The sequence below is a fragment of the Natator depressus genome, chromosome 5, assembly GCF_965152275.1.
Source record: "Natator depressus isolate rNatDep1 chromosome 5, rNatDep2.hap1, whole genome shotgun sequence".
In the NCBI taxonomy this organism is placed as follows: Eukaryota; Metazoa; Chordata; order Testudines; family Cheloniidae; genus Natator; species Natator depressus.
In genome coordinates, this window is record NC_134238.1 from 44,940,011 (window position 1) to 44,965,812 (window position 25,802).

Sequence of the window (25,802 nt, forward strand, 5' to 3'; positions counted from 1 at the left end):
TTCTGCCTCATTTATCGTTACATTTCTTATCTCTTTTACTTTAGTTCTAGCTCCAGTATCCTTGTGGAGTATTGCTATACTGTGTCTACAGTCTAGATGTTTTGTGTTACCTCTGATTCTTTCATTACATTCTATGTTGCTCAATCTGTATTTGAACTTGAACTAATTTTTGTTCGTAGATTGGCAGATGAATATGTAACTGTATATAGCTTTCCTTGTTTTGATTAATGCTCATCACACATTGTATTAATTTTATAAGATTATATCTTTTCATCCTAATGTTACTGCTTGATTTTCATTTCTGAGATGTTAAACCACCTAACTCAGGGGTGGGCAAAGCCGGATCTGGCCCGCGGGATTGCCCCCTGTGGTGCCACAGGCCCTGCGCCACTCTCAGAAGTGGCCGGCACCACATCCCTGCTGCCCCTTGCCTCCAGGCACCGCCCCCCACAGCTCTCATTGGCCGGGAACGGGGAACTGCGGGGGAGGTACCTGGAGGCGTGGCAAGGGCAGTGCTCAGAGCCCTGTGGTCCCCCTCCCCCAGGGGGCCGCACAGGGACGTGGTGCTGGATGCTTCCCGGAGCAGCAAGCAGGGAGCGTGCCAGTGCACACCACTGCCACCCCAGAGCCGCTTTAGGTAAGCGGCGCTGGGCCGGAGCCCAAACTGCTGCTGCACTCTGCACCCCAACCCTCTGTCCTGAGCCCCCTGTCGCTTCCTGAACCCCTCCTGCACCCCAACCCCCGCCACACCCATCCTGCACCCCAACCCCCTTCCCTGAGCCCCCTCCTGCAGTCTGCACCCCTCCTGCACCCCAACCCCCTTCCCTGAGCCCCCTCATACACCCCTCACTCCTCCTCTGCCCTGAGCCCCATCCTGCACACTGTACCCCCTCCCACACCCCAGCCCCTGCCCCGGCCCTGCATACAATTTCCCCACCGAAAAGTGGCCCTCGGGCCAAAAAGTTTGCCCACCCCTGTCCGAACTGTTGTTTTTTCGCCAATGTATTAATATATTTACCAGTATGTCTTGCTGGTTTTTGAACCCTCCCTATTCAGAAAATAAACTTCACAGTGCACCTGCTTATTATTCTAGATTACTTCCAATTGTATTATGATATTAATTTATTTTGCTCTCATTTGTACTTTTAACATTTTTATTGGTAGCTATATTCTTTTAACAGGAATCATGTCAGTTCATCTGCTTTATAGTTCCAATTCAGTACTTCAGACTTGCTCCTTCTATCACATACATTTATTTGCTCCTAAATGCTTCTGCAAAGTGGTTCCTATAGTGATATTTTATACATTTCTTTGTACATAATTTACATTGCACTTTATCATGTACATTTCCACAATGCCTGTGACTATTAGGCATATCTTAGAACCCATCTTAGTAGTTAAGTCTTGGTTTAAATTAGTTTTCTTGTGTAAACACTTGACTTTTACGCATGATTTTATTAGTTCGACGTAGTATAATCTTTTTTAACAAAGCATACTGCATAATTAATTAACTTTCATTTTGTTGGTCTGCAGTTTCTACTGTTCTGTGTATATCACTGCCCTTAAAGTTGTGATTGCATTTTGATCTTACCTTATTACTTTTCATAGGAAGGAAAAAGATCAGATGTTATCAGTGCTTGAAAAACTTACAAACACTGAGCCGAAGGGCCTGTGCCTGTTATCCTTGATTGATACAGAAGATGGCAGGGTGGGGATATTGGGACTCCTAGATAGCACCTTTTGTGGAATTGGTTACTTTCCAAACTTTGTATTATGCAGACACAAACTGTTTTAGATAGTCCTTGTTTTAATTTGCTGTTCAGTTACCCTCATTACTAAGTGGCATTCAAGGAAAATATGTTATTACAAGGATTATTTGGGGGAATTCTGTTCTTTCCCCTCCAAACTACTTACAGGTTTGGTGAAAAATTCACAGTTGGTTGACAAGTTTGATGCTTTTTTTTTAAACTTTTTCTTTCATTGTAATTTTTGGCAATAGTGAAGGGGACAAAATGCTCTCCAAAATAACCTGGACGGTGAGATTGCGTAAATCCTTGGTGGAGCAGATGTATTTTGAAATTTAGGGTTTTTTCTACATAGGGATTCTCAGGAAGATTAACCTGTATTAAATGAAGGTGTGAATTTAAAGTGGAGTGCTTACATTGCATTAAATCCCTGTTTGAACAGTCTCATTCAGAATGAAAGTGGCCTCAATTCGGTTTAGCTTAATTTGATCCACTTTAAATTCACACTTTTTAGTTAGTTTGGATTAACTTCCTGTCCCCATGCTGGTAAGCCTTGATTTTTCTGTCTAATTATGTAATTTTAACCTTGATTCAAGAAATTAGTTTGGAGAAATGACTCAGTTGTCATGTCAAATGGAGGATGACATGGAGGGCCTAAATGAAATGGAGGGCCTAAAATTTAAGCTCTTCAGAGGTTCAAAAGGTATCCATGGATAGCTACAGCTGTAATTTTTAAAACAAAAATCCACCAGTGTGAGCTCTTCTAATTTCTAGATGACCATGGTAATGTTTAAGGGATTTCTTTCCCCCAGTACGCTTCTTTTGTACATCTTTCCTTTTCTTTCTGATTACTGATATAAATTGAAAATGAACAGTCCATGTGTTGGATTAACTATTCAAATACAAGGATGTTATGATCTGTTTGGGGAAATATAAGTTTACTTTTCCCCAATGATTGTTTTCAAAGTGCATGTACAGTATGAGGAAAAATAATTGTCTGCTTTTTCTAGTGGACATGAAAATTAGAATTATAGTGAACTTCTGTTACATTAGTCAGTCTATCTATCTATGTATTTATTTATTTATTTTTGCTTTCGTTTCAACCTTGACTATGTTTGACTTTTCTTCATCTTTCCTAACATGAGTTTATTCTTGCATAGAAGCCTACCTCTGCACCACTGAGGGTTTTTCAGCTTCAAAAATAGCATATTTCATACAAGTTGATCAAGCTGCGAATGTTACTTGTTACAGTAGTTAAGCATTCCAGTGCATGACTTGGACATAAATCTTCAAACAGCTTGCCTCTTTAGGATCCTCATTTGAATGTACTAGAGATTAGATTATGGAATTGGGAGAGAGGATGGGGGGAGGGAGGGTGAGTGTGCAAATGCAGTGTTTTGCTGTTTTTACTGTTGGTTGAATTAGCTGGCAATTTCCTGAACAACCTATATTTCTTTGAGAGTCCATTAAATACTACGGTTTAATTATGTGGAATAGGTATTTGTGCCTCTATAATGACTTACTTAAAAATAGAAAAATTAAGTACAGACACATTAAAACTTAATTAAAAGGAATCATCAAGAAGTGGGTATAATGAGACATGCTTTTGTTATCTCTTACCATGATCCTTCCTCCTCTTTTTTTCCTCTCATAACTTGCTTGTTGGAGCAGGGCCTGTCTTCAGATTTATAAAAGATCTGCACATTTATGTTACTATTATAAATTAAATTAGTTCTGCAGTTAAACTGGTTAGATCATTTACAGTTTTGAAACAGTTGCTGACAATTTTGTGCACGATTTGAATTCCATCTGCATAAACACTTTTAAAATAAATTTTATAACTTGTTTTTGTCTTTATCAGAAATAGTAGTTGCTGAAAGTGTAGTTGTCATTAAGAAACTTCTACAAACACAGCCCGCGCACCATGGTGAAATTATTAAACATATGGCAAAGCTCTTGGACACTATTACTGTAAGTATTTCTGCATACTTCTGTACTTTCTATGCTAACTAATTAAATTTGTAATACTGCTGGTGAACTTGGACCAGAAATGGAAACAGATACAGTAGAGAAATGGAACATTTATCTTAGGTAAGAGATGGAATAGAAGCTGTCAAGTGGTCTCAGTTTGTTTCTTAAAAGTGGGAAGGTATTTAAGAAAAAGATACTTTAAAATGGTAATGTCAATAATACCTTATGCTAAGCTGAAGATTACTCCTGAGGGCATTCTGCGGCCAAAAATTAAAAATTCTGAAAGTTTTATTTGTCAATAAATAAATGCAGAAGCTTCAGCATGGCAGTGGGGAGCACAGGCCACCAGCTGCACGAAGGTGAAAGATCACCCTGCAGCCTCCCCACTCCCAGGACACGGACTTAGCCGTGCGGCTGCACCTGACACAGCACAAGGCCTGGGCCTGCCCCAGAAACACTCTGAGGCCATGTCCCTCTGCACCAGGTGTGGGGCAGGTAGGCTCAACCAGGCAGAATGCAAGTTTGGAGGGGCTCTGTGTGGGGTGAGAGGATTCTGTGTGGGACAATCTGGGTACAGGCAGCTCAGTGGGGGGTCTAGGTGTGTGGGGATCTGGATGCACAGAGGCTTGTTGCGGGGTTCCAGGTTCAGGGGCAATGGGACTCTGCAGGGGCTTCCAGGTAAAGGTTGTTGGGGTTCAGCAGAGGGGTCTGAGTGTGGGGTCTCAGTGGGGGAGGAGGCAGGGTCTGGGTGTTGGGGGAGTGGGGCTTGGTGCGGTGGGGTCTGGGTGCAGCTAGTTAGTGGTCTGGGGATCTGGATGTGGGGACTCAGGGTGGTGCATCAGGGTGGGGGTTTGAGTGCAGGGAACTCAGTGGGGGGTGGTCTGGGTGAAGGGGTGGGGGTCTGGAGGCAGGGGATTTGGGTGCAGAGGTTGCGGTTCAGTGGGGTGAGGTTAGGCTATGGAGGGTTAAGGGGGTTCTCGATGTACTGTTTGAGGCTTGGCAGGGTATGGGAGGTCCAGATGCACAGGGGTTGGGTGGATGGGGAGCAGCTCCCCATACAGTGACCCCTCCCCCCACAGCTGAGGAGTGATGGGGGCAGGAAGCAGGGGAGGATGCTGAGCTTCGTGCAGCTGGGGGAGGTTTCTGGGGGTGGGTCTGACACAGCCCCAAGCACTCCTTGCAGGGGAAGAAGGTGGTCCTGTCCTCTGCTGCCTCCAGCCCAGCTAGGACTAGCAGCTGATTCCACCTCAGGGTAGGAGCTACTGGCTGGGGTGTCCCCAGCCCCATTGTGATGTACCTCTCCGCTGGTTGCTCTGGGTGCCTGAAACGTTGAACCTGCGCTGCTAGGGAGTGGTTCATGACTGCTCTTGCAGTTTCACTTTGCTTGCCTGTCAGAAAGTAATTTTTCTGCAGGGAAGCAAAGAAATCTGCAGGGGGACATGAATTCTGCGCACATGCAGTGGTGCAGAATTCCCTAAGGAGTAGAAGATGGAGGGATACTTTAGGGCAAGAAATATGAGTTTAATATGGAAAATATAGCAGGAGCAGGGCAGCTACGCTGGTGGGCTTTCAGGCAACTTTTTCTTATTTAAGTATTTGTTTCCATGCTTATGTTATTTCCAAATAATATTTTTCCTTCGAGGGATAATTTTTATTTTACCTTCATATGATGCAAAACACATGAGCTATGTGCTCATTGCTCAGTGTTAGAATTCTCACTGATCTCTTGGCCATTAATGATCCTGTGACACTTATCAGTAGAGTTGGAGTATTATCTTCTGTGTGCTAGGTTAAATCAAAGTTTGGGTAACTACACCCTTGTTGTTGCAATTGTTAATGGTGCACTTCACTTCCTGTCTTAAAGTGTGGTGTAGTGAGTGGTCTACAACGCATTAGGTTTCATAAGGGATGGAGAGTAATATGGCTCAGTGTTAATTTAGCATTTTTTAAATTGCAGTATGATTTCTTAAAGTATTAAAATATAAATCACATAAACTAAAATATTTGATTTGTTGAGTCTGGCTTTTTTTTGGATAAGACAAAGTTTTCATGGCTTGTACATCAAAACACAATTTAATTTAATCTTATGTAAGGATTGTTCAAACCCTGTATAAAAATTTTGAATGGTTACTGTTCTGTTAAAATGTTCATGGCTTCACTCATATCAAACACTTATTAATGGATTAGGAAAGATTCAGAATAGCCTGAATATAAGCATTTGCAAAAACAGAGTCATTCAAACAGGATTGGATTAATCAAATAAAATTTTATTAGCACTCGTATCTGCAATATTTAAGTCTTGCTGAATACCCCAAATATCTGTCATTTTGTATCTGAGTGTGCCTCCCCTTGGGTTTATTGCCCTTGTTCATTGGCTTCCAGTGTAATATTGGATCAAAATCTATGTTAATCATGCTAATTTTGACGCCCCCGTCAGGGACTGGGTCAAGTTACCAAAGGGATTGCATCACTTTGTGTAATCGTGATCTCCCACCACAGCTAAATTCTGCTGGAACAGTGGAACTGTTAACCTCGAGTGAGGCTTGCATGTCCATGAGATGGAGCATCCTCAGTGACCAGGAATCTAGAAGTATCTCCCAGAACGAGTATGACCATGAAACCTATTTGACATAGTGTCCCCTTCCTTGGCCTTTTGGCTGTCAAACTATAATCTCCTGCACCACAGTTCTATTCCTAAGTTTATAGGGAGGGTAGTAAAACGATCCCTGCATTTAAGGTTTAATGAGTGTCCTGTGCTTTCCCCTGGCTCTGCAAGTGTGAGAAGCAGATGACAGAATATTGTTGCGGTGTGGGATTGTATTACAGTAGGTTTGATATGTTTATACATCGTACAGTGGCAAGACATTTTTAACTAGCTACAGGGCTTGAGCTCCTGATTTGGGATATGGTGGACGGTTTAAAACTACCTTTTAAAATGTAAGTTTTAAGAGAAATGAAATCAGAGTGCACTCTAAGGGCAAGTCTACAATACAAAATTAAGTCGACCTAAGTTACATTGACTACAGCCATCACAGTAATTACATCACTTTGCAGGTCCACACTACACTCCTTGTGTTGACGGTGTGCGTCCTCACCAGGAGTGCTTGCACCAATTGAGTGGTCACTGATGCATTGTGGGACAGCTTCTGAAAGGCAGCAACAGTTGATGTAAGCAATGCAGTGTCTGCACTGACACTGTGTTGACCTAACTACATCAACCTAAGCACTACACTTTTTGTTGGAGGTGGAGTTATTAAGTTAGTGTAGTGAGTGAGTTACGTCGGTGGAAGCTGCATTTTAGTGTAGACACTTATACAGTTAGGTCGACATAAGCTGCCTTACATCGACCTAACTCTGTAATGTGGACCAGGCTTATGTGGGAAGTGATTATTATAATTTTCTAGTGGTCACCTTAAAGAAATTTGCTCTGTGGGCTGATTATTCCATAATTGTTCACTATGTGGTTTTCTTGTACTTTCTTTGGAAGCATCAGATACCAGTCCCTATCAAAGACTTAATAATGGACTGGCATTTTTCTAGACTTTAGACTACTAAGCAGTTATCACTCTCTTAGAAAGTTACTGTCCCATTTTCATGATAAGAGCTTTGTTTATTAAACTGCTCTGCTGGAATCAAATGTGCTGGATCATCAAGAATAAGGCCTACTGTCTGTCCCTAAGAGCCCTGTCTCTTTCAGGGCATGCCTTGAATGGGATAGAGTATTCTTCTGTGTAGCCAACTAGTTTTAGATTGACTTATTTTCCTTTAAAAAATCAATAATAGGAAATTAAATTAAATTATGTTAAGAGATTTTTAAGATTGCAAATGTCAGGTAATGCCAAGTGAAGATTGCATGCAAGTCTTTAATAACATAACCATGTATTATTTCTCAAATAATCCATTATAATATCCATTTTTTGACAGACTTGCAAGGTGGTCAGTGAATGAGGTCAGGGATCTTAAAAGCTCAGTGTAAGAACTAAAATGAAACAGGGTTCAGTGTTTGCATGTGGCACACATTCCCCTTACTTTTCCATGTATTAGTGTGCTCTTAACGTTTAGTTCATAATTGCAAAAATACATACTTTTTTTATTTCACAAAGGGTTGACAGCTAAAAGAACATCTCTGCCTCAATGTCTGCTGTATGAAACATTAAGCAAGGATTTAAAAACTTTTTTTTTTTTAAAGGAGTGGTCAGGGGATTTTTTTCATTTGTTTTGCTTGGAAACAGTCACCTCTTGTAAGTTGGTTTCAAGATTCTTTAGTGAAACTAGAAAAGATGTACTTGCCTACTATCCTGTTTCCCCTTCTTAAATGGTATGGCGGAAAGTGGCTAACTTAAATGTAAGTGAGGATTGGAACTTCCAGTTGTTGTAAGAATGCATATATGATTGATGTAAGAGTTTGGTATCCTAGGAAATTGTGGCATAAAGGAAAACAGAGTAAAATACTGTGAGCTACATTGAGCTTTCATATAAATGGGGCAAATATTTTTGTCCCATCTTATAACAGAGTTGAATGTGACCCCGTGAAAATGATGACAAAAATTAAATAAAAAGAATAAAATAAAAACAAGACACTTATCATTAGAAAATAATTCCTTTTATTCTATTCCAATATACTTTCCTTGAATGTGTGTTTATAGTTTTGTTAGGGTATTTTTGTTTGTTTTAATGGGTACAAATTGGACAGTGTGTCATTTGTGCATTCGGAGTTTGTTGTTATAAATTTCACCTGTGTTGGGCTGATGGGTTTGTCATTGTCAGTGAGGAAGTACCTAGTGGACACTGGATTCAGGAAGAAAAATCCTTCACAGCAATGTTGCTCTGAGGTGTCACCCAATATGAAATGTCCTAGTTCTTGTGGAAGTTTCCTCAAAGTAATTTAAAAAGGTATAGGACAGCAAGCTAAATATGTCTGACTAATTATAAAGCAGTGTTAGGAAGTTCAATAAGAAATAATTGCAGAGCTGTTTGAGGCCATGCTAAGATTCGATCTCTCCTTTACAAGAAAAATTCTGAGCAAATCCATGCTTTGTACCCTCTGCATGACTGGAAGTCATCATATGGTGTTATTTAAAAATCATTATTTTCCTTTTACCCTACTTGTTCCTGTTATCACTTGTAGTATGTCTGAACTTAGCTCATAAGCGCTCTTGGGCAGGAACCCAGGTCTTTTTCTATGTTTTGTAGAGTGCTTAGCTATATAAATATATATTCAAATACAGCTCTGTGCTAACGCTTTCCCTTCACACATCTCAAGAACCCTCACTTTCTAACTTTGAGATGTACCTGAAAAATGTGGCAGCTTTAGGAGCTGAAGATATTAAACAAGGAAAATCTCTCAAACTCAAGCTCTTTAAAAATGATAGTATTCACTGCCAGCCAAGTTAAACATGAAGTAGACAATCTGTCATCACTCTTTACAATTTAATATTTAGCAAACTGTGGGTGAGAAACCTATGTGGTGATCGTCTTGATGTGAGGTCTGCTGTTTTAAAAAAAAAAAAAATGGGGGGTGACAGCAGCCTTAATTAATATACCTAATAGTGCCAACATTTAAAAAAAAAAATTGTGGGGAAAGAGCACAGTATGTGTACTTATGGGGCACAGTATGTGTACTGCAGAACAGTGACATGATTCAAAGGAATCATTGCCTGAATGCTCACCCATAAATTTGACTGCACTTTGGAATTAATTATCTTTTTTGTGTTGCTCTGACATATCCACATTCTAAGTTATCCTTTTTATGAAATCACAGGGTGGATGTTCAAAAACTGTTGGAATGTCTTGCATTTTTCAGTACAGATAGAAAATAATAGACTAGACTGAAATCTCAGAATCAATCCTCTATAAGGGGTTTAGAGGCATTTTTTGTTAAAAGTTGGTAACATTTTCTAACATAATTTGAACCTGCTGATTTTGAAAATGGTTGTTACCAAGCTGAATTTTGAATGTAATTTATTTGCAAGGTCAAACTTGCAAATAAATATGGCCACCAAACTTCACCAGAAATGTTTGATTTACCAACTGTGTCCATGTACCTGTCAGTAAAATCAAATTCTTTGGCATAATTCCTTTTCATTCTATTAAGAACAGAAATGAGAAGACACACTTCATAGTTTCAACACACATTGCACCCTAATATTCAACTTTTTGAAGCAGTTTAGTCATCTGTATATCATAATATTAGAAATAAGTTAATCATAACACAGAAGTTTATTTTCCTGCAACATGTGAAATCATTTTCTTGCATGCTTAATATTTGTTTTGTAGTTACATAATGACTTGTAGTTGGAGTCATATAATTAATATAGAAGAGATGGTAGTGGGATTTTTTTTACGAATAAGTTAAGGCACCATAAGTTAGAGGAGGTGGTGGTTTATGACATTCATATTGGTTACAGATATAGGTAAACCATAGAACTAGTAGTAAGTCTCAGGAGATCCACTCCAGTTTCCTAAAGTCTATGCATTATTTGTCAAAAATCCGGTAAAGGAGACATGCATGAAGCAAGTGAAGAAGGATTGCATAGAATAAGGGAGGCAACAGCCATTAGAAAGAAACTACAAGATGTCAAATATAGAGGCCATTAACAGAATTGAGTTAATCTTTCATTCAGAACAGATAGTATCAGTCATGTGGCACAGAAAATGCTGTGCCCAATACACTGACAAAGTTAAAATCCAGAGGCTACAGAAAGCAAGAGCATCTGCAACAAGTGTATTGTGTGGCAAGCTGTAGTGATCTCAGTAAAGACACCAGTGTCCATAGTACAAGAGAGTCCAGTTCTGTGAAGCCTCCTGCCTGGAGATGTTGCAAGTTTTTTGTCAAGAAGTACTCCCAGAATAGAGACTCATCTCTGCAACTACATTCAAGATGAGTGAACAGATCATGCAAACAGCAGTATTTGACTACAAAATGAGAGATCATTTAGCTGGAGTAAATTATCTCCTAGCTGCTGAAGGCGAGTACCACCTGACTTGTTACATCCTGTTTATGAAGTCTGTGATGAGAAGGAATGAAGGCACAAAATTTACTGACACAGCAGTGCTTTGGCTTCAAAATGAGCTTCAAAAAGCAGCCAGTCAAGGCCATGTTTTTGAGCTACTTGAAGTTTGGCATTGTTACTGCAATCTTGCAAAGGAAACTGTGATTGAAATTCCACACACTTAACTTTACATCATTCGTAGATCATCATTCAAGGAAAATCTCCAAACTCATATTGGGATTTTATTTCAGTTCACTTCCTTGCCTGATTGGTCGCATGCTGAGAGACAAACACTCATGTCCAGCCAAGTATAAATATGTACCTGTCTCACAAATGATGAGATGACCATTCCCAAGAAGACACATTTCTATCACTCGTACATGTTGCACCGAAAATTTCACACCCTGGCCACAAAGGTTTCTTTGTCAGTGAGGATCATGCATCACCAAGACTTGTTCAGATTGCCTGTATGTGTTCCTCCACTTGCTGTATGAAGGCCAATCTTTTCTTGAGGGCGATGCTGATGAAGAGAACCTTAAGAAACAAGAATCAGTGAAATTCAAGGTGCTTAGTGTAGCTCATTATATATTGTGTGAACGGTGGAAGGTAATGGACATCAAAGCATGTTGGTCTTGGGTGCACCCTCCATCAGGCAACTGGGCAAAACAACTTATTCTGCTTTTTCATGAGTCTGGCCACTGTATGTATTATGAAGGAATCTTAAAGGTGGACAAAGCCTTAGTAGAGAAAACCGTGCTAACAATGGATGATGAGAATGGTTGCTGCTGTTCCTCCTAATCTTATTCCCAAGAAATGTATTCACTATGTAGCTGACAATATTAATATACATTATACTTCTCTGAATGGCAAAAACACATTTCATAAACCCAAATCGCTGCTTGGCAAAGATGACTTGCCACAATCTGACGTTTATTGATCTAAAGTAATCAAACAACAGCACACTCGGTGTTTCTGATTTAGGTGACACAATCATACCAGCCAGTGTAAGAAATGATGAAGCTAAACCAGTAGTCAAGAACCCTGTTCGCAGAGTGGTACTCTGAATCTGAAGAAAACTGCAAATCTGCAGTGATGGCAAGATCCTCTGATATGGCTTTTTATCATTAAACTTCAAAATGAAGATGCGGATGGACACATGACAACAGAACCAGTAATAACTACCATTGGATACTCATCGGTCATTCAAGCCCCTGCTAGACACTCTTGTTACTTTTGCACAGGGATGCAAATATGTCATCAGTGCATGGGCAGCAGTACATGGTTCTAACAGTTGATGAAGCTCTGTACTGTACACTGATGGAACTAAAGTGGGCTACACCAGAGTACAGAGAGTGGCTTATTTCATGATTAGGAAGCCTTCATGTCTGAACGAACTTTCAAAAACTCTAAGGTCAGCACCCACAGGCTTTGAAGCTAACAGATGCCTGGATTGAAGGTGATGTTTTTAGCCCAAACTCAACAGAACAAGCTAGGAATGGCAAGTCATATGCTAGAGCAATGCAGGCTCACAAATTGACGTTTCAAGCACTGTGGAGCCTGCTTCTTCCACAACTCTTGGACTTCATAGCAACACATGATCAGGAGCTCAAAGAGGATACCATCAGAGCTACTCGGTCACATTGTTATGGTGAGCTCATGTCAGTTCATGCTTCACAAAGATTTTGAAATCTCGCCTCTACATTTGCAAAGGTGAAGGTAGTGTGAACTTCAGGTTTTGGTGGCAGTACATGGAAATGGTGGCCCTACCGCTCATATTCAGCTGTGCCCAGAGAGAAGGAAATTGAGAGCTGCATCTCTTGACCTTCAAATGTGTGCTGTCATTCTCCATGATATCTGACCATACAAACTGTATATGGTGGGGTGCTATCTGAATCACAGAATTGCATCAACTATTGACATGCTCAGGTTGTTCCAGCAAGGGAACTTTGTTGTCAAGAGATCATGTCTGAAGTTCAACCAAGTGGATCCTAATTAGAGCCAAGAGTGGCTTAATGGCATAGGAAAGAAAGGAGGTCGAATTGCAGGCATCACCAAGACTTGTTCAGCCATCAGCAAATAGGCCTTGATTTACAACCTAAGAGCCCAAATTGCAGCAGACACCTGACCCTTGTTCCACGTTGGCTTGGATGACCAACTTATTCACATAAGTCAAGGAAGCAGTGTGACAATGAAGATGAGAATGCCCTCTTATAAACACTTCAGTGATTCAAGGTTTTTTCTGGCGAGGAAACCACCCTCTTCATTGCAAAATGTTGAAACAAAAGTTCTGGCCACTAAAGCTGTAGAAGATACAATGTTGCATGCAAAGATCCTAGGACAAGTGCAATTGGACAGCTTTGTGGAGAGAAATAGCTTGTGACAGGAGAGGGCGAGCCTAGACATATACATGTTCATGATGTGCTGCTAAAAAATAATGCTCCAACTTCTTCTATACTATATGAGGTGGGGGAAGAAGTCAAAGGAAAGTTTTTACCATGAAGGTAGACAGAAATATTCTTCAGTGATTAATCGCAGCCTATGAAGCTGGCAAGACTGTGAATTTGCAACAAATTTTGAAACATGAGTTAATGCCTGCCCTTCGGCATTAGCACAGTCAAATGGCAGACTAAGAACAGGCACAAAAGCAATACTCGGTGATGTACTGACAGCTGATGTCCACTGCTTGCCAACAGTTACCCCTGTTGGGAGAAGCTGTTGTGTAATAGATGCAAAAGCTTCTGCAAGCCGTCTGGAACTCAAATGTTTGGAGACCCTGCAGGGATATTTGTAAAAACTGGAGCAGACTTCTACAGAATAAATTGTGATGTGTTTGACAGGTATTGCAAGGAGTCTATCAAGGGTGATATAGTGTAGAAATGCTCAAGAGAGGTACAAGACCCATCCAAAGAGTAGTGAAAGGGAAATATGTGCCTCTTCCACACGCAGTAATTGGATGAATTTCATTGCAGTTCCAGAAAATAAGGAGGACCTTGCAATATTTTTGTCCAAGCAACTAATGACACAAGCACAACATGATAAAATCATTCTGGCTGGTGGCTTTCAGGATGAGACTGAAGTGAGATGCTCAATATTGAGCAGGTGAGACCAATCAGCTGTGTGTTCATCAGGAAGATGCAGACACAAGTATGATTTTACGCTGTGTCCATAGGGATACCAACAGTGTTGGTTGGTGCAGTCAGGTAGACTGATGTGCTTATTCCCTTGCTGGCAAAGGGAATAGCAAAATGACATGTGGGCAGCTTTGAATGAAAGCTGGCACATCAAAGGAACCAAAGTACTCTCCCGTTCATGCCATTTGTGAGCAACTACAATAGGGACCTACTGTTCTGGAAATTCTCTATTTGCAAAATCATGGCCCGACTGGTTGTGATGCTGGACACAGCAAGAAGACAAATATGGAAAGTGTTTCAGCGATGTCATCAGCTTCTAACTCGAAAGGGGTGACCTGGACCTGAAGGTGAAAAGTGTAGCAGAGCTTATTTATAAGATGTATGTAGAAGTCCCGAGCAGTGACAAAGTATGTGCCATTTTGTTCAGAATGCTCTACCCCCAAATAGTGATGCAGTTTTCTTTCACATGTACAGAGCTCGTTACCAGACACTAGTTTGGAGACAGGCCCACTGCCCAAATGCAATACTTCTTCTTCCAAATAGAGTGGGTTGGAAACAGAAGGGTGGAGATCTGGTGCTCCAGCTTATGTCATTGTCACCAATTCCAGCAGATTGCATGGAGGCAATATTCTGTGGCCACACAATAGGGTGCAGAAGTCACCAATGTAGGTGTAGGACAGCATGACTTGTTTCTACAGGAGCATGCAAATATAGACAACTGGAATAAGATTGTGTCCATGTATCTGACAATTAGTGCATAAGGACAGTATTGTCAAATAAGTAGATGTTAACATAATAATTGACCTATTAGGATGTTGATTCAGTCTGCCACTGTATACCAAAGTTTCTTGAAATAGTGTTGAATAGTTTCTTGAAAAGTTTCACAATAGTGAAACTTGTATGCATCAAAATATTTACTTAATGTTTAGTCAAGAAACTATTTTCACTTTTAAAAACAGGTGTTTTTAGATTGTGTTGTATTTGATAGATAAGTCAGCTTGTGTACTTTTATTTCAAGATGCTAATGCTCAAGTTTAAGAGCCATGTAAGCATGATCAGTCATAGTTGTATAACCTATTAAATTATTTTGAGTACCTCTTGCAAATAAGAAACTGAAATTCAATAGTTTTGTAAAAAGTTTTGCAAACTATTTGATCACTTTTATTATCTCCAACAGCTAATTAAGATCTAACTGAAGTATGTTAATCCTAAACAAAAAGGAAATAAAGATTTACACTTAAGCAATTTCTGTGTGTTACTTTATTCTCTTAGTAGAGGCCTTTACATACAACATGCAGGGTTGGCAACAACCATGTTTGGATTCAACACATCCTAATTATCCTAAAAAGACTTGCTACTATTTTTTAACAAAAAATGCCACAAACAGTGAACTTCTTTGAAAACCCAGCAAGTCTATAAGTTTTTATTCTTTTCTAGCATAGTACTGCAGTGCTTCTATCCATTTGTAGTTTTCCCCCCTACTAGTTAAATTATTATTCTTATTTAGGCTTGGCAGGATTCTGTTTTAATCAATAACTGTCGGTAAATGTCGATTTCAGCTGACACACAGAAATCGGCCGGAAAAAATCAATCCGTAACAGTTGACGTGCCTGCAGGGATAGAGTATCACTGGTTCTGCCACCATGCAGAGAGTCCTGTGCAGCCCTGCTGTCACAGGAGTGAGCAAGTGGGTCCCTGACAATGGAGCTGCAGAGGGCTCCCTGTGCTGCCTCAGGGCCATTGTCACCAGATCCCTGCATGCAACAAGGTGCAGTGGAGGCTGCGGTACTGGAAGGATAGAACTGAGACCATGGCCAGGACTGCAAGAAAGAGGAGGCAGAGTTCTTGGCCATGAGGGAGGCTATCCCACTGCTCAGTGGCTCCCGTGGCAGTGCAGGGCAAGTCCACTGCAGCCCCGCTGTCATGAGCTTTCTCTCTAACCACCAGCTGATAGTACCAAGGCCGCAGCCTTCCCCACACTTCGTGCCACCTGGGATCAGGTGTCTCAGGTCCTGAGACCATGCAGGGAGCCCTTTGCAGCTCTACTGTTATGGCCCCACTCATTCATTTGCCAGCCAATAGTTTGGGAGCCATCCCCGGGCAGGAACTGTTCATCAGCGGGGCAGCGGCCAACAACTAGTGCTACTGTTTATAGCAGGGGTTTTCAAACAGGCGGGTTGGGACCCCTCAGGGGGTCATGAGGTTATTACATGGAGGGTCGCGAGCTGTCACTCTCCACCCCAAACCCTGCTTTGCCTCCAGCATTTATAATAGTGTTAAATATATTTAAAAGTGTTTTTAATGTATAACGGAGGTTGCCATACAGTCCTGGCCAGGGGGTCTGTGCTTCACAGGGCCAGGATGATTGCAGCTTCCCCTGCACCTTGCTCCTCGGTGTCCTGACACATGTGATTACACAAAGAGCCCCCTACAGCCTACTGTCAGCACTGCCCTAGCCCCAGCCCTACCTCCACAAATATAAAAATATAAAAAATCTTAAAAATAAAAATTGATAAAAATCATTGACATTAGAAAAAAGAAAAATTGAATTCTGCCAGGCCTATTCATATTGCAGTAGTAGTTGGACTCCATCTTTACTGTGTTAGGCACTCTATAGATACATAAGATACATGAATGGACTATAAGGTAGAGAGAAAGCTGGCTAGATTGTCAGGCTCAACGGGTAGTGATCAACGGCTCGATGTCTAATTGGCAGCTGGTATCAAGCGGAGTGCCCCAGGGGGTTGGTCCTGGGGCCGGTTTTGTTCAACATCTTTATTAATGATCTGGATGATGGGATTAATTGCATCCTCAGCAAATTCACAGATGACACTAAGCTGGGGGGAGAGGTAGATATGCTGGAGGGTAGGGATAGGGTCCAAAATGACCTAGACAAATTGGAGGATTGGGCCAAAAGAAATCGGATGACGTTCAACCAGGGCAAGTGCAGAGTCCTGCACTTACGACGGAAGAATCCCATGCACCGCTACAGGCTGGGGACCGACTGGCTAAGCGGCAGTTCTTCAGAAAAGGACTTGGGGATTACAGTGGACAAGAAGCTGGATATGAGTCAGCAGTGTGCCCTTGTTGCCAAGAAGGCCAACGACATATTGGGCTCTATTAGTAGGAGCATTGCCAACAGATCGAGGGAAGTGATTATTCCCCTCTATTCAGCACTGGTGAGGCCACACCTGGAGTGTTCCGTCCAGTTTTGGTCCACCCAGTACAGAAGGGATGTGGACAAACTAGAGAGAGTCCAGCAGGGGGCAATGAAAATGAGTAGGGGGCTGGGGCACATGATTTACGAGGAGAGATTGAGGGAATTGGGGTTATTTAGTCTGCAGAAGAGAAGAGTGAGGAGGGATTTGATAGCAGCCTTCAACTGCCTGAAGGGGGGTTCCAAAGAGGATGGAGCTCGGCTGTTCTAAGTGGTGGCAGATGACAGAACAAGAAGAAATGGTCTCAAGTTGCAGTGGGGGAGGTCTAGGTTGGATATTAGGAAACACTATTTCACTAGGAAGGTAGTGAAGCACTGGAATCGGTTACCTAGGGAGGTGGTGAAATCTCCATCCTTAGATGTTTTTAAGGCCCAGCTTGACAAAGCCCTGGCTGGGATGATTTAGTTGGTGTTGGTCCTGCTTTGAGCGGGGGATTGCACTAGATGACCTTCCAACCCTAATATTCTGTGATAAGAAAGACACTGCTGTTCTGAAGAGTTTACAATCTTAAGTATGTTCTAAATTAGGTTCTCCCTCCCATTAAAGATTGTCAGGGGCACATTGTGCCCAGGATCAAGCACTCATTGTTCTGCCCGGTGCTGCTTGCTAGGTGTTGAGAACTCTGCTTCGCTGTTGTCTTGCCCCCATCTAGCATTACTAAGGCAACTTCTTCCATGTATTGGTGGTATTTTGCTTCTGTCATCGTTCATTCTGTTTCAGGGACATTCTCAGTTGTGTCAAGGTGCACAGCTTGATTGTGAAATAGGTCTGCAGGGCTAATTTTTAATCAGGAGTTGGGAAGGATCACTTGCCACTGGGATGAAAGGAGCATGAGGCGTTGCCAACTTTGTCAGTTGGAGGGAGATTAAGGTGGATACTTGGCACTGGAGAGTTTAACACTTGGAAGGAAAATTGTATTGGGGCATGCCATTGACAGGAGGGATTAAGAAGCATTGATAGCTAGGAAAAGAGGGTTAGGTTACCATTCTTGCCATTAGAATAGGATTGGGAGGCTTGTGGGAGTGGTCTTAGGGCATGTCCTCCTCTCCTGCTGCCACTGCCTCTCCCCTCCTCCCAAAAATAAACCTCAAGAGGGATGCACTTCTGGAACATCCTCTTATTGCTGCATTTCAGGTATGGGCTCCAAGAGTGCAGGGTACATGTTGGCTAGCTGTTTCCATTGATTAAGCCCTGCTTTCCTTAAATTGTGGGGAGGAGTCCTAGAGTACGGGCTTTGTTCCTATACCAAATCCAAAACTGCAGCTTGTAGTCTTGCCTGAGCTGTTTGCCCTGCTCTGGAATAACTACGAAAACTTTTTTAAACCTTTAGACCAATTACATCTTCATGCATCCTGCTATTAATATGAAATTCTCTCCATGTGCAATACATTACATTTGTTTAGTGTTCTAGAGTTCTGTAGTTTTCTCTCTCGAATATGCATAGTCCTTTGAGGCATTGCAACCCGGAAAACACTGGATTTGTAAGGTTTTAACCAGAATAAAACAAAAAAAAATGCGGCTGAGCTGGAGGAGGGAGCGAAATCACCTTTAAAGAATTTCACGTTGTTGGGGTTCGTATAATAGAGGAGTCCTTGAAATGTTTCACTGTGGAAAAACAATTCAGAAAACAAAAAAACAATACTACCCACCCAACTGTTCCCCCCCGCTGTTTCCCAGGCACTTTCCCATCCTCTAGCAAACAGTCTGCCATTTCACCCTCTTTCTAATCCCTGTTGAATTTCAAAACCTATTGGGTGTGGATGCAGAATATTAGGTCTAATTTGCTATTAGTTTAGATGTCTGTTGATTCCTTCCTTGACAAATTTGAGTAAATAAAATTTTGTGTTTGCAAGATTTGCTTTAAAATGGCATGTTGTGCAATAAGGTTTTAGTTGAAAACACAATAGCTATTGAATTAAGCTGCTTACAGAGTGATCTATGAAATCTTTCTAGATGTCTTTCTCTAACTGCTGAACAGCCAAGGCCTCATTCCCTCTCCCACAACAGCCCCGCTCCCCCCGACAAGTTAATGGGTTAAAATGGCAGTAGAAACTGCCTTCTAATACTAGGGTTTGAAAAGTGCACTTAACCACTTGCTCAGGGCATGTAGAATAAAGCATCAGGCAAAGTAATTTACAATCCTGTTTTCCTTTGAGGATAATGCAAAGCAAGACTACATAATGGAAGTATTATTTCCTGTATTTTTGTCAATTCAAGGTCCCTACTTACGCTCTACTGGAAAAGGCAATGAAGGAGCAGAAGTGGCTTCATTTCTTGTTTGCTGTTTTTGAATGGTTTAGAATGTCTCAAACAATGGGTACAGGATCATACACTTGCTATTACATGGATGAGGACTGAGAGACTTAAACAGGGAAAAAGAAATCTGAAAATATTATATGATTCTGACCCCTAACGAATCCACTGACACAGAAACATTGGGTTCATCAGTTCCATGTATACTTTTCATTAAAATGGCTTTCGCTTGGGGTTGATTCAAACAGTCTCTGATATTGATCCTTGTTGCACAAAACTGTGTTTAATGTACACAGTATTTACATAGCAAGCTAACCACCTTGGTCAAAAGAGAAACAAAAAGATGAAACATCGGCTATCTTTTGTTCAAATGAAGCTTCATTCTGGTGCAATTTTTAACCTGAATTTCAAAAATTATTTTAAGTGGCTATAGCTCTTGCATTAATAGTTAGTTACATTGTGCGAAGTATTTTAATAATTTAACAGAAAAAGCGTTGGAAGGAATAAAATAAATGCAGTGGCTTAAATATATCTCAGTGGTTACAAATTTTAAGGCCCTGTTTAACTTAGAGAAGGTATTAAATTGAATTTTCTCAGATAATTGACAATATATTTGAAATGGTCTGCTGTGTGAGTGGCTTTTTTGCTTCATGAAAGAGGAACTATACGCCAAAAAGACTTCTCTGATGCAGCTACCTAAACTAGCATAGTTGGTGGTCTCCTGTAAAATTCTATTTTTTTAACAAGTATGTAATGAAATATTTAAGAAAAATAAATCTAGCATAACTGAAATCTGAAGTTGCCCATATATTCTTATTTAGAGGTATCTATCTGTACTGCAGGCAACTTGAACTGTTCCCGTACTGGAAAATTTAATGTACCACTCAATTACTATTCTTTAGCCCAATTTAAAATAATAGATTGGGAGTAAGGTCTTAATGCAGTGTAACCTTTGGAACATTAGAAATAACCTCTTCCCCGTCTGAGGTTGGTGTACAGTAATGGCATCAGTCTTATCACATTACATGAATATATTTTCTAACTGTATTTAAAACTTTTTCACTTGACGTTTGTTCAGTATGTCTCTCCTTGCTCTCGCCCATTAGACTACAATACAGTTTAGAAATACTGTCAGTGTTGCAAGAAAATATGCCATATTTTAGGGCTTTATGGTTCCTTCATTATGTTGTTTTGGAGTTACATTAACCCTAGCTTGCATATCTTTTCAATGTTTGGACTTTTCATTTATGCTTTTGAGATTTTTTTGTTGAACTTACTGCTCTGTTTTGCCACAATCTATTTGATTCCTCCTCGTTGGTGGGAATCCTTTGTTTTCCCATAACACACTTAGTTCTGTTTTTATTGATGTGTATAGTTGCAACTATATGAAGTATAGAATAAAATACCTTGGTCTGTGTCTATATTTTTTTTAACACTGTTCCCGAGACCTCCATGAGTTTGTTTGCATTTTGAGTTTTGAGAATGCTAACAGATGAAAATGAATATCTACTACAGTTCTGGTTTTGATCCTTAATCAACTTACTTCATTAAGAGAGAGGGTTTTTGGTTTATCCTGTTGTTGAGGACTCAAACTTGCTTTTTTGAAGGATCTTTTCTTTTTTCCTGAGCACTCTTGTTTCAGAACTAAACTTCTTCTTCCTGTCATTTTACTCTCAGAAGTGTGCTGGTCTTGATTTCTTCCTCCTGTCCCTTATGCCCCCACTACCCTACCCTCCATTCACCTTAATTTGGAGGTCAGTTACTTAGAAATTACATATGTATCCACTCGTGATTAAATATGTTATATAATTCTTGGTGTAGTGTTCTGATACTATAGGAAGATGCAGTCCTTGTTTCAAAGGCATTGTCGTGCATTCTTTGACTGAATATAATTAAAGTGGGGCAGAGGGGCGTTGGTATAAATTTAGTTAATGCCATATTATAGTTGAGATTTTTAAATGAATAAAAGATAGCAAAGTCAATGTTCTGGTTCTTGCTGTAATTATGCCACATTGCACATACATATATTAGCTCTTTTGCCCTATTGCCATACACTGGAAAAGAAAACACAACATATCCACAAGGAGGTGTGGTTGTTGCTGCTTTGATATTCAGAACTTTGACTTTCCAAAGTTTGGTTCCAATCCTGTGTTCCTTACTTAAGGCAAAACTTCAACTAACTGAAATGGGAGTTTGCCTAAGGAATGCACAAGTTGGGAAAGCAGGGAGCAGAGGAGGTGAGAAATGAGGCAGTAACACAGATTTATTTTTTATTTTGCATGTAATATTTAGTCTCAAGCACCAAAAACCTAGTTGAAGTGGAGTTAAGGTTGAAAATATCTGTACATTACTGCAGTGAAAAACACTTTACAAAGTCGTAGTAATTTATTAAGCACAAATGTTATAAAGCAATTGCCATGCAGCAAATCTGTTGGGTTTTTTTTACTGTTTTAAAACTTTGCTTAGTGAGAAGAGTCCCTATAGAGTTTGCACGCTGTACAGGGACACTGTTCCTTTCAATATGTGCAAAGATGGACTTTGCTTTTACCTACAAAAAAATTCTACTTCCTCCATGTAGCTTTCTTACATTTGCTTCCTATGTTGTATTAGGCACACAACAGACACCTCCACCCCTTACCTTTCTCTCATGTTGTGCGAGGAGAGCTATGTCTTGGGGAGGCATGTGGTGCAGGTTTTGAAGCTGACCGTAGGAGACTACATGGCACCCCTCTCCTTGAATGTAACTCTCTCCGTCTAACTCCTAACCACTCCCAGTTTCACCCCATTTGGCATATTCCTGCTTTCCCTTTATGAAGTCATCATTGAATCCATATTATACACTAGAACTTCCTTTAATAACCAGCATTTTGAATTGTTTTGCCAACAAACCAACCAAATGTGGTCAAAGATACCAGTCTTTATGAAAACCAACATACTAAAAACAGTTTGGAGTTTCTGGCCACGATATTTTGTAGCTGTGGACATCAAAAATGTTAGAAAAACATTCAGGAGGTGAGAGCTTCATTTTTGAACCCTCATCTCTCCCAAATTCCATGTCCAATTTGCCTCAGACTTTTGAGAAAAATTTTACCCTATTTAAGATAATTTTTTAATGAAAATTCAGGCAGATTGTCATTTTAGTGAAGTGAGAGGAATTTAAAAAATGGTTATAAAGGAAGGCTAGCAACAACCTGAGCTATGTCTCTTGCGTCTTCAAAACAGATGACCTGGAGTTGAGGGAGTTTATTGTATTAAAACAAACAAAAAAACCGACCAAACAAACATTGTTTACACAGCTATGGATAAAATGCCTAATACCATACCATTGAAGGTCATGTTGGAAAGAGAGAGAGTGTGGTGAATAGGGCACACCTGGGTCCTGTTCTTCACTCTTCCACTTACTTGCACTATGAACATAGGCAAGTCATGGCATCACTGTCCCTCTGTTTTCAGTAGTGCCCTTCATCTTACTTGTCTGTTTCGCCTCTAAGCTCTTTGGAGCAGGGTCTGTCTTACTATATGCATATACAATGTCTAGTATAATGGGGTATTGATCTTTGTTGGGGCTTCTAGTATTATCACAGTAACAGTAGTAAATATATGATTACTTGCATACTTATATATATGCATATTCAGTAGCAAATTAAAGTTACAAATGAGTATATTTGTGAAATATATATTTAACTCTTTCATCACTTAGGTTCCTGTGGCTAGAGCCAGCATTCTCTGGCTTACTGGGGAGTATTGTGAACGAGTTCCAAAGATTGCACCTGATGTTTTGAGAAAGATGGCTAAGAGCTTCACTAATGAAGATGACCTTGTGAAGCTGCAGATCTTAAATTTGGGAGCAAAACTATATTTAACCAACTCAAAACAGGTAAGCGTAAGACTATATAAACAAGTGATCCTTTCCTGCCACAGGAAAGTATATTTTTTGCATTCTGCATGGATTAGCACTTGTTTCTTACATATAGATCTAAAACAAGCAAGCTTTACATGTAGAAATTTACTACCACATCACTGACTGGACCCAAAACTAGTAGCACACAGAACAGGAGGTCCATGTGTTTGTTGCCTTAGCACTAGGGCTGTGTGAAATGTAGCAATTCCATTTGCAGGAAATTTGACAAACCCACCTTGATTTTCAGTTGTTTGGGTTAATGCTTTTTGAATGTAAAACTCCAAAGCAAACTGCTTTGCTAATTTTCACATGCTTTTGGGACCATGCTTTGCCTCCCACCAGATGTCCTAAAATCCCTCTTGCCTTTTTCTCAGGTCAGACCTGCTGGGATAACAGTGAATTGCAGGGGGATTATGAGCCTAAATCTCCAGTAGAGGCAGAGTCTCAGGACTCTGCCTGTAGAGAGGTGATGACTGGAGGCAGGGCACCTAAGGGGACATCCTTTTAGCAGACCACACAGGGGTCAGAGGTGCAGTTACCTCAAAACTGTCACAATGACCACTTCCCTTTTCTTACCCTGTCATTTCATATAAAAAAAAAAGCTTTTCTAGCCTTTCGGTCATAGAGATAATTGGAAAAACTTGAACTGAATGTAAACGGATACACTTATGCCTGCCTGAATCTGCAGATAGCCTGAAAAAATAATGGAGAGGTATGAACTGCCCCATTCATCTTTGATGAAGGCCTTGTGAATTGTCATTGTATGGCCACGGAATATAGCATTTTTTCACAAAGCTACAAAATGGAGCACATTTGTCATGAAAGTTGCCCACTTTTCTATAGCCAGTTGCCTGAAGTTTTTCTCTATCTCCCTGTCCTTCCAGACCTGCATGCCTCTTGCTCTCCAGCTTTCCACTCAACAGGAAGTTAATTGGGTTGCAGGGCATATTCCCTGCACTATACCAGGGAGCTAAACAGCAAGGTGGTCTTGACCCTATTCCCTTTCTCACCTTTTCTGTGGATCTGCCACTTGCAATCTGAGTTTCTTCTCTAGTGGACTCAAAGTAGAACATGCATCAGATTGTTTGCCAGCTATCAACAGGCTTCAAAAGAGTTGTCACAGTAGTTATCAAAGGATTTTGGTGTATGCATATGGCCATTGAGAGGAAGGAGCATTGATCCATTTGGAGACCCACCATCCATCCTTAACTAAGAAACTAATTCAATTCTTCAAGTAAAAGGTTATGGGCTTACAAAATGAGAATAATCGTTTATCCATGGCAATGCTGTAAACATAAAAGTTCTGCAAGCATCATACTTAGGAGTCCCAAGGTGGTCCTGGTAGGGAAAAGTTTAAGAGCCCAAACTTATTTTAAAAAGTGGAAGATACATAGTTTTGGTAATATCTTCCTCAAAAAATAGCTTATGAGCTCTTCAAATTGTGTTCTTTGGAAAATCCTACTGTATTTTGAAGTCAGACCTTTTGAAGGAAAACATATGTTCTCATAGCATAACAACATAAACACTTCACCAGATTTTCTGAAAATAAAATGACCCTATGTTTACTGTACCATAGTAACAGACTCTGGCTTTAACAAAATTTCTGTCTACCTTGCATTTCTCAACAATATTTATTTTCATTTTCATTCATTCATTCAGTTTCATTAGTTTTAAAAACACTGCATAAAAGTTAGATGCTAATTTTTTACCTTAGGTATGGTGGTTATAGTAACAGGTCCAAGAATCTAAAATGTTTTTACTCTTATAGGGAGGCATTGATTTTGAAATAAGGACAGTCTTGAATACACTAAAGACCTGGTAACCTAAAAGACTATCCTGTTTCAAATGGACTATTGCGCCATCCTTTTTTCCATCAACTAGTGGGGAGGCACCAGATTTTGCTTCCTCTTTTGGGTAATCCTGCAGGTGTTTGGAGCTGTCAAGTAGGGGAAGAGAGCACAATTGCAAACAGAGTCAGTCTGTGATAGATCCTCATAAATTGTATCTGCATCAGAAACTGACTGATCAGATTTGTATCCAGTTGTGACGTGGGAGTTGGATTGCCTCCCCATTCACCCAAACAAAAAACTACTAGTATTCTGCTCAGAGAATCTAGAGGAGGGACCTCTAGCAAAGGACACTTTCTGTGTCCACTGGGGAAGGATGCTTATGTATGTTTTTTCCGCCAGTGCTGCTCATAACAAAACTCCTGGAGAGACTAAGGTTTGATTAATAGTTCTAAATGGAAGGTTCTCATTTTTGTTGCAGCTAACCAAAGCAAATTTCATTGGCTGAATGGCTTCAGATTATCATGCAGAAGTTGGTCACATAGCTCCATGTCAAACTGGGAGCCCTTGCTCTGGCATTATGGCTAATGACATAAGAGAGCTCCATAGGCATGACCATCTCCAAACAGATAGCTAAAGGCCTCCTGTCCTATGAGAAGCCATCTACAAGAAAGGCTTGAAGTTCCAGATGGAGGCTTACAGTGTTGTGCAAACAGTCCTATGTGGACTTTTTTTATTATCCTGAATTAAAAATGCTGGACAATCTTCTTCACCTGCCTATGTCTAACTTAGATTCACTACATC

The 25,802-nt window shown here is 40.5% G+C and overlaps 1 protein-coding gene across 2 annotated transcripts in view; it reads left to right on the forward strand.

Moving 5' to 3' along the window:
- Window positions 1-25,802, forward strand: part of AP3B1 (adaptor related protein complex 3 subunit beta 1) — a 328,644-nt gene that overhangs the window by 179,754 nt on the left and 123,088 nt on the right. For both annotated transcript variants that reach the window (XR_012639514.1, XM_074952685.1), the window contains exons 14-15: window positions 3,607-3,716; window positions 23,011-23,187. Coding sequence is in view for 1 of the 2 variants with exons in the window: in XM_074952685.1 (XP_074808786.1) it covers window positions 3,607-3,716; window positions 23,011-23,187 (287 nt within the window). In the remaining variant the exon portion in view is untranslated. The remainder of the gene's footprint in view (window positions 1-3,606; window positions 3,717-23,010; window positions 23,188-25,802) is intronic.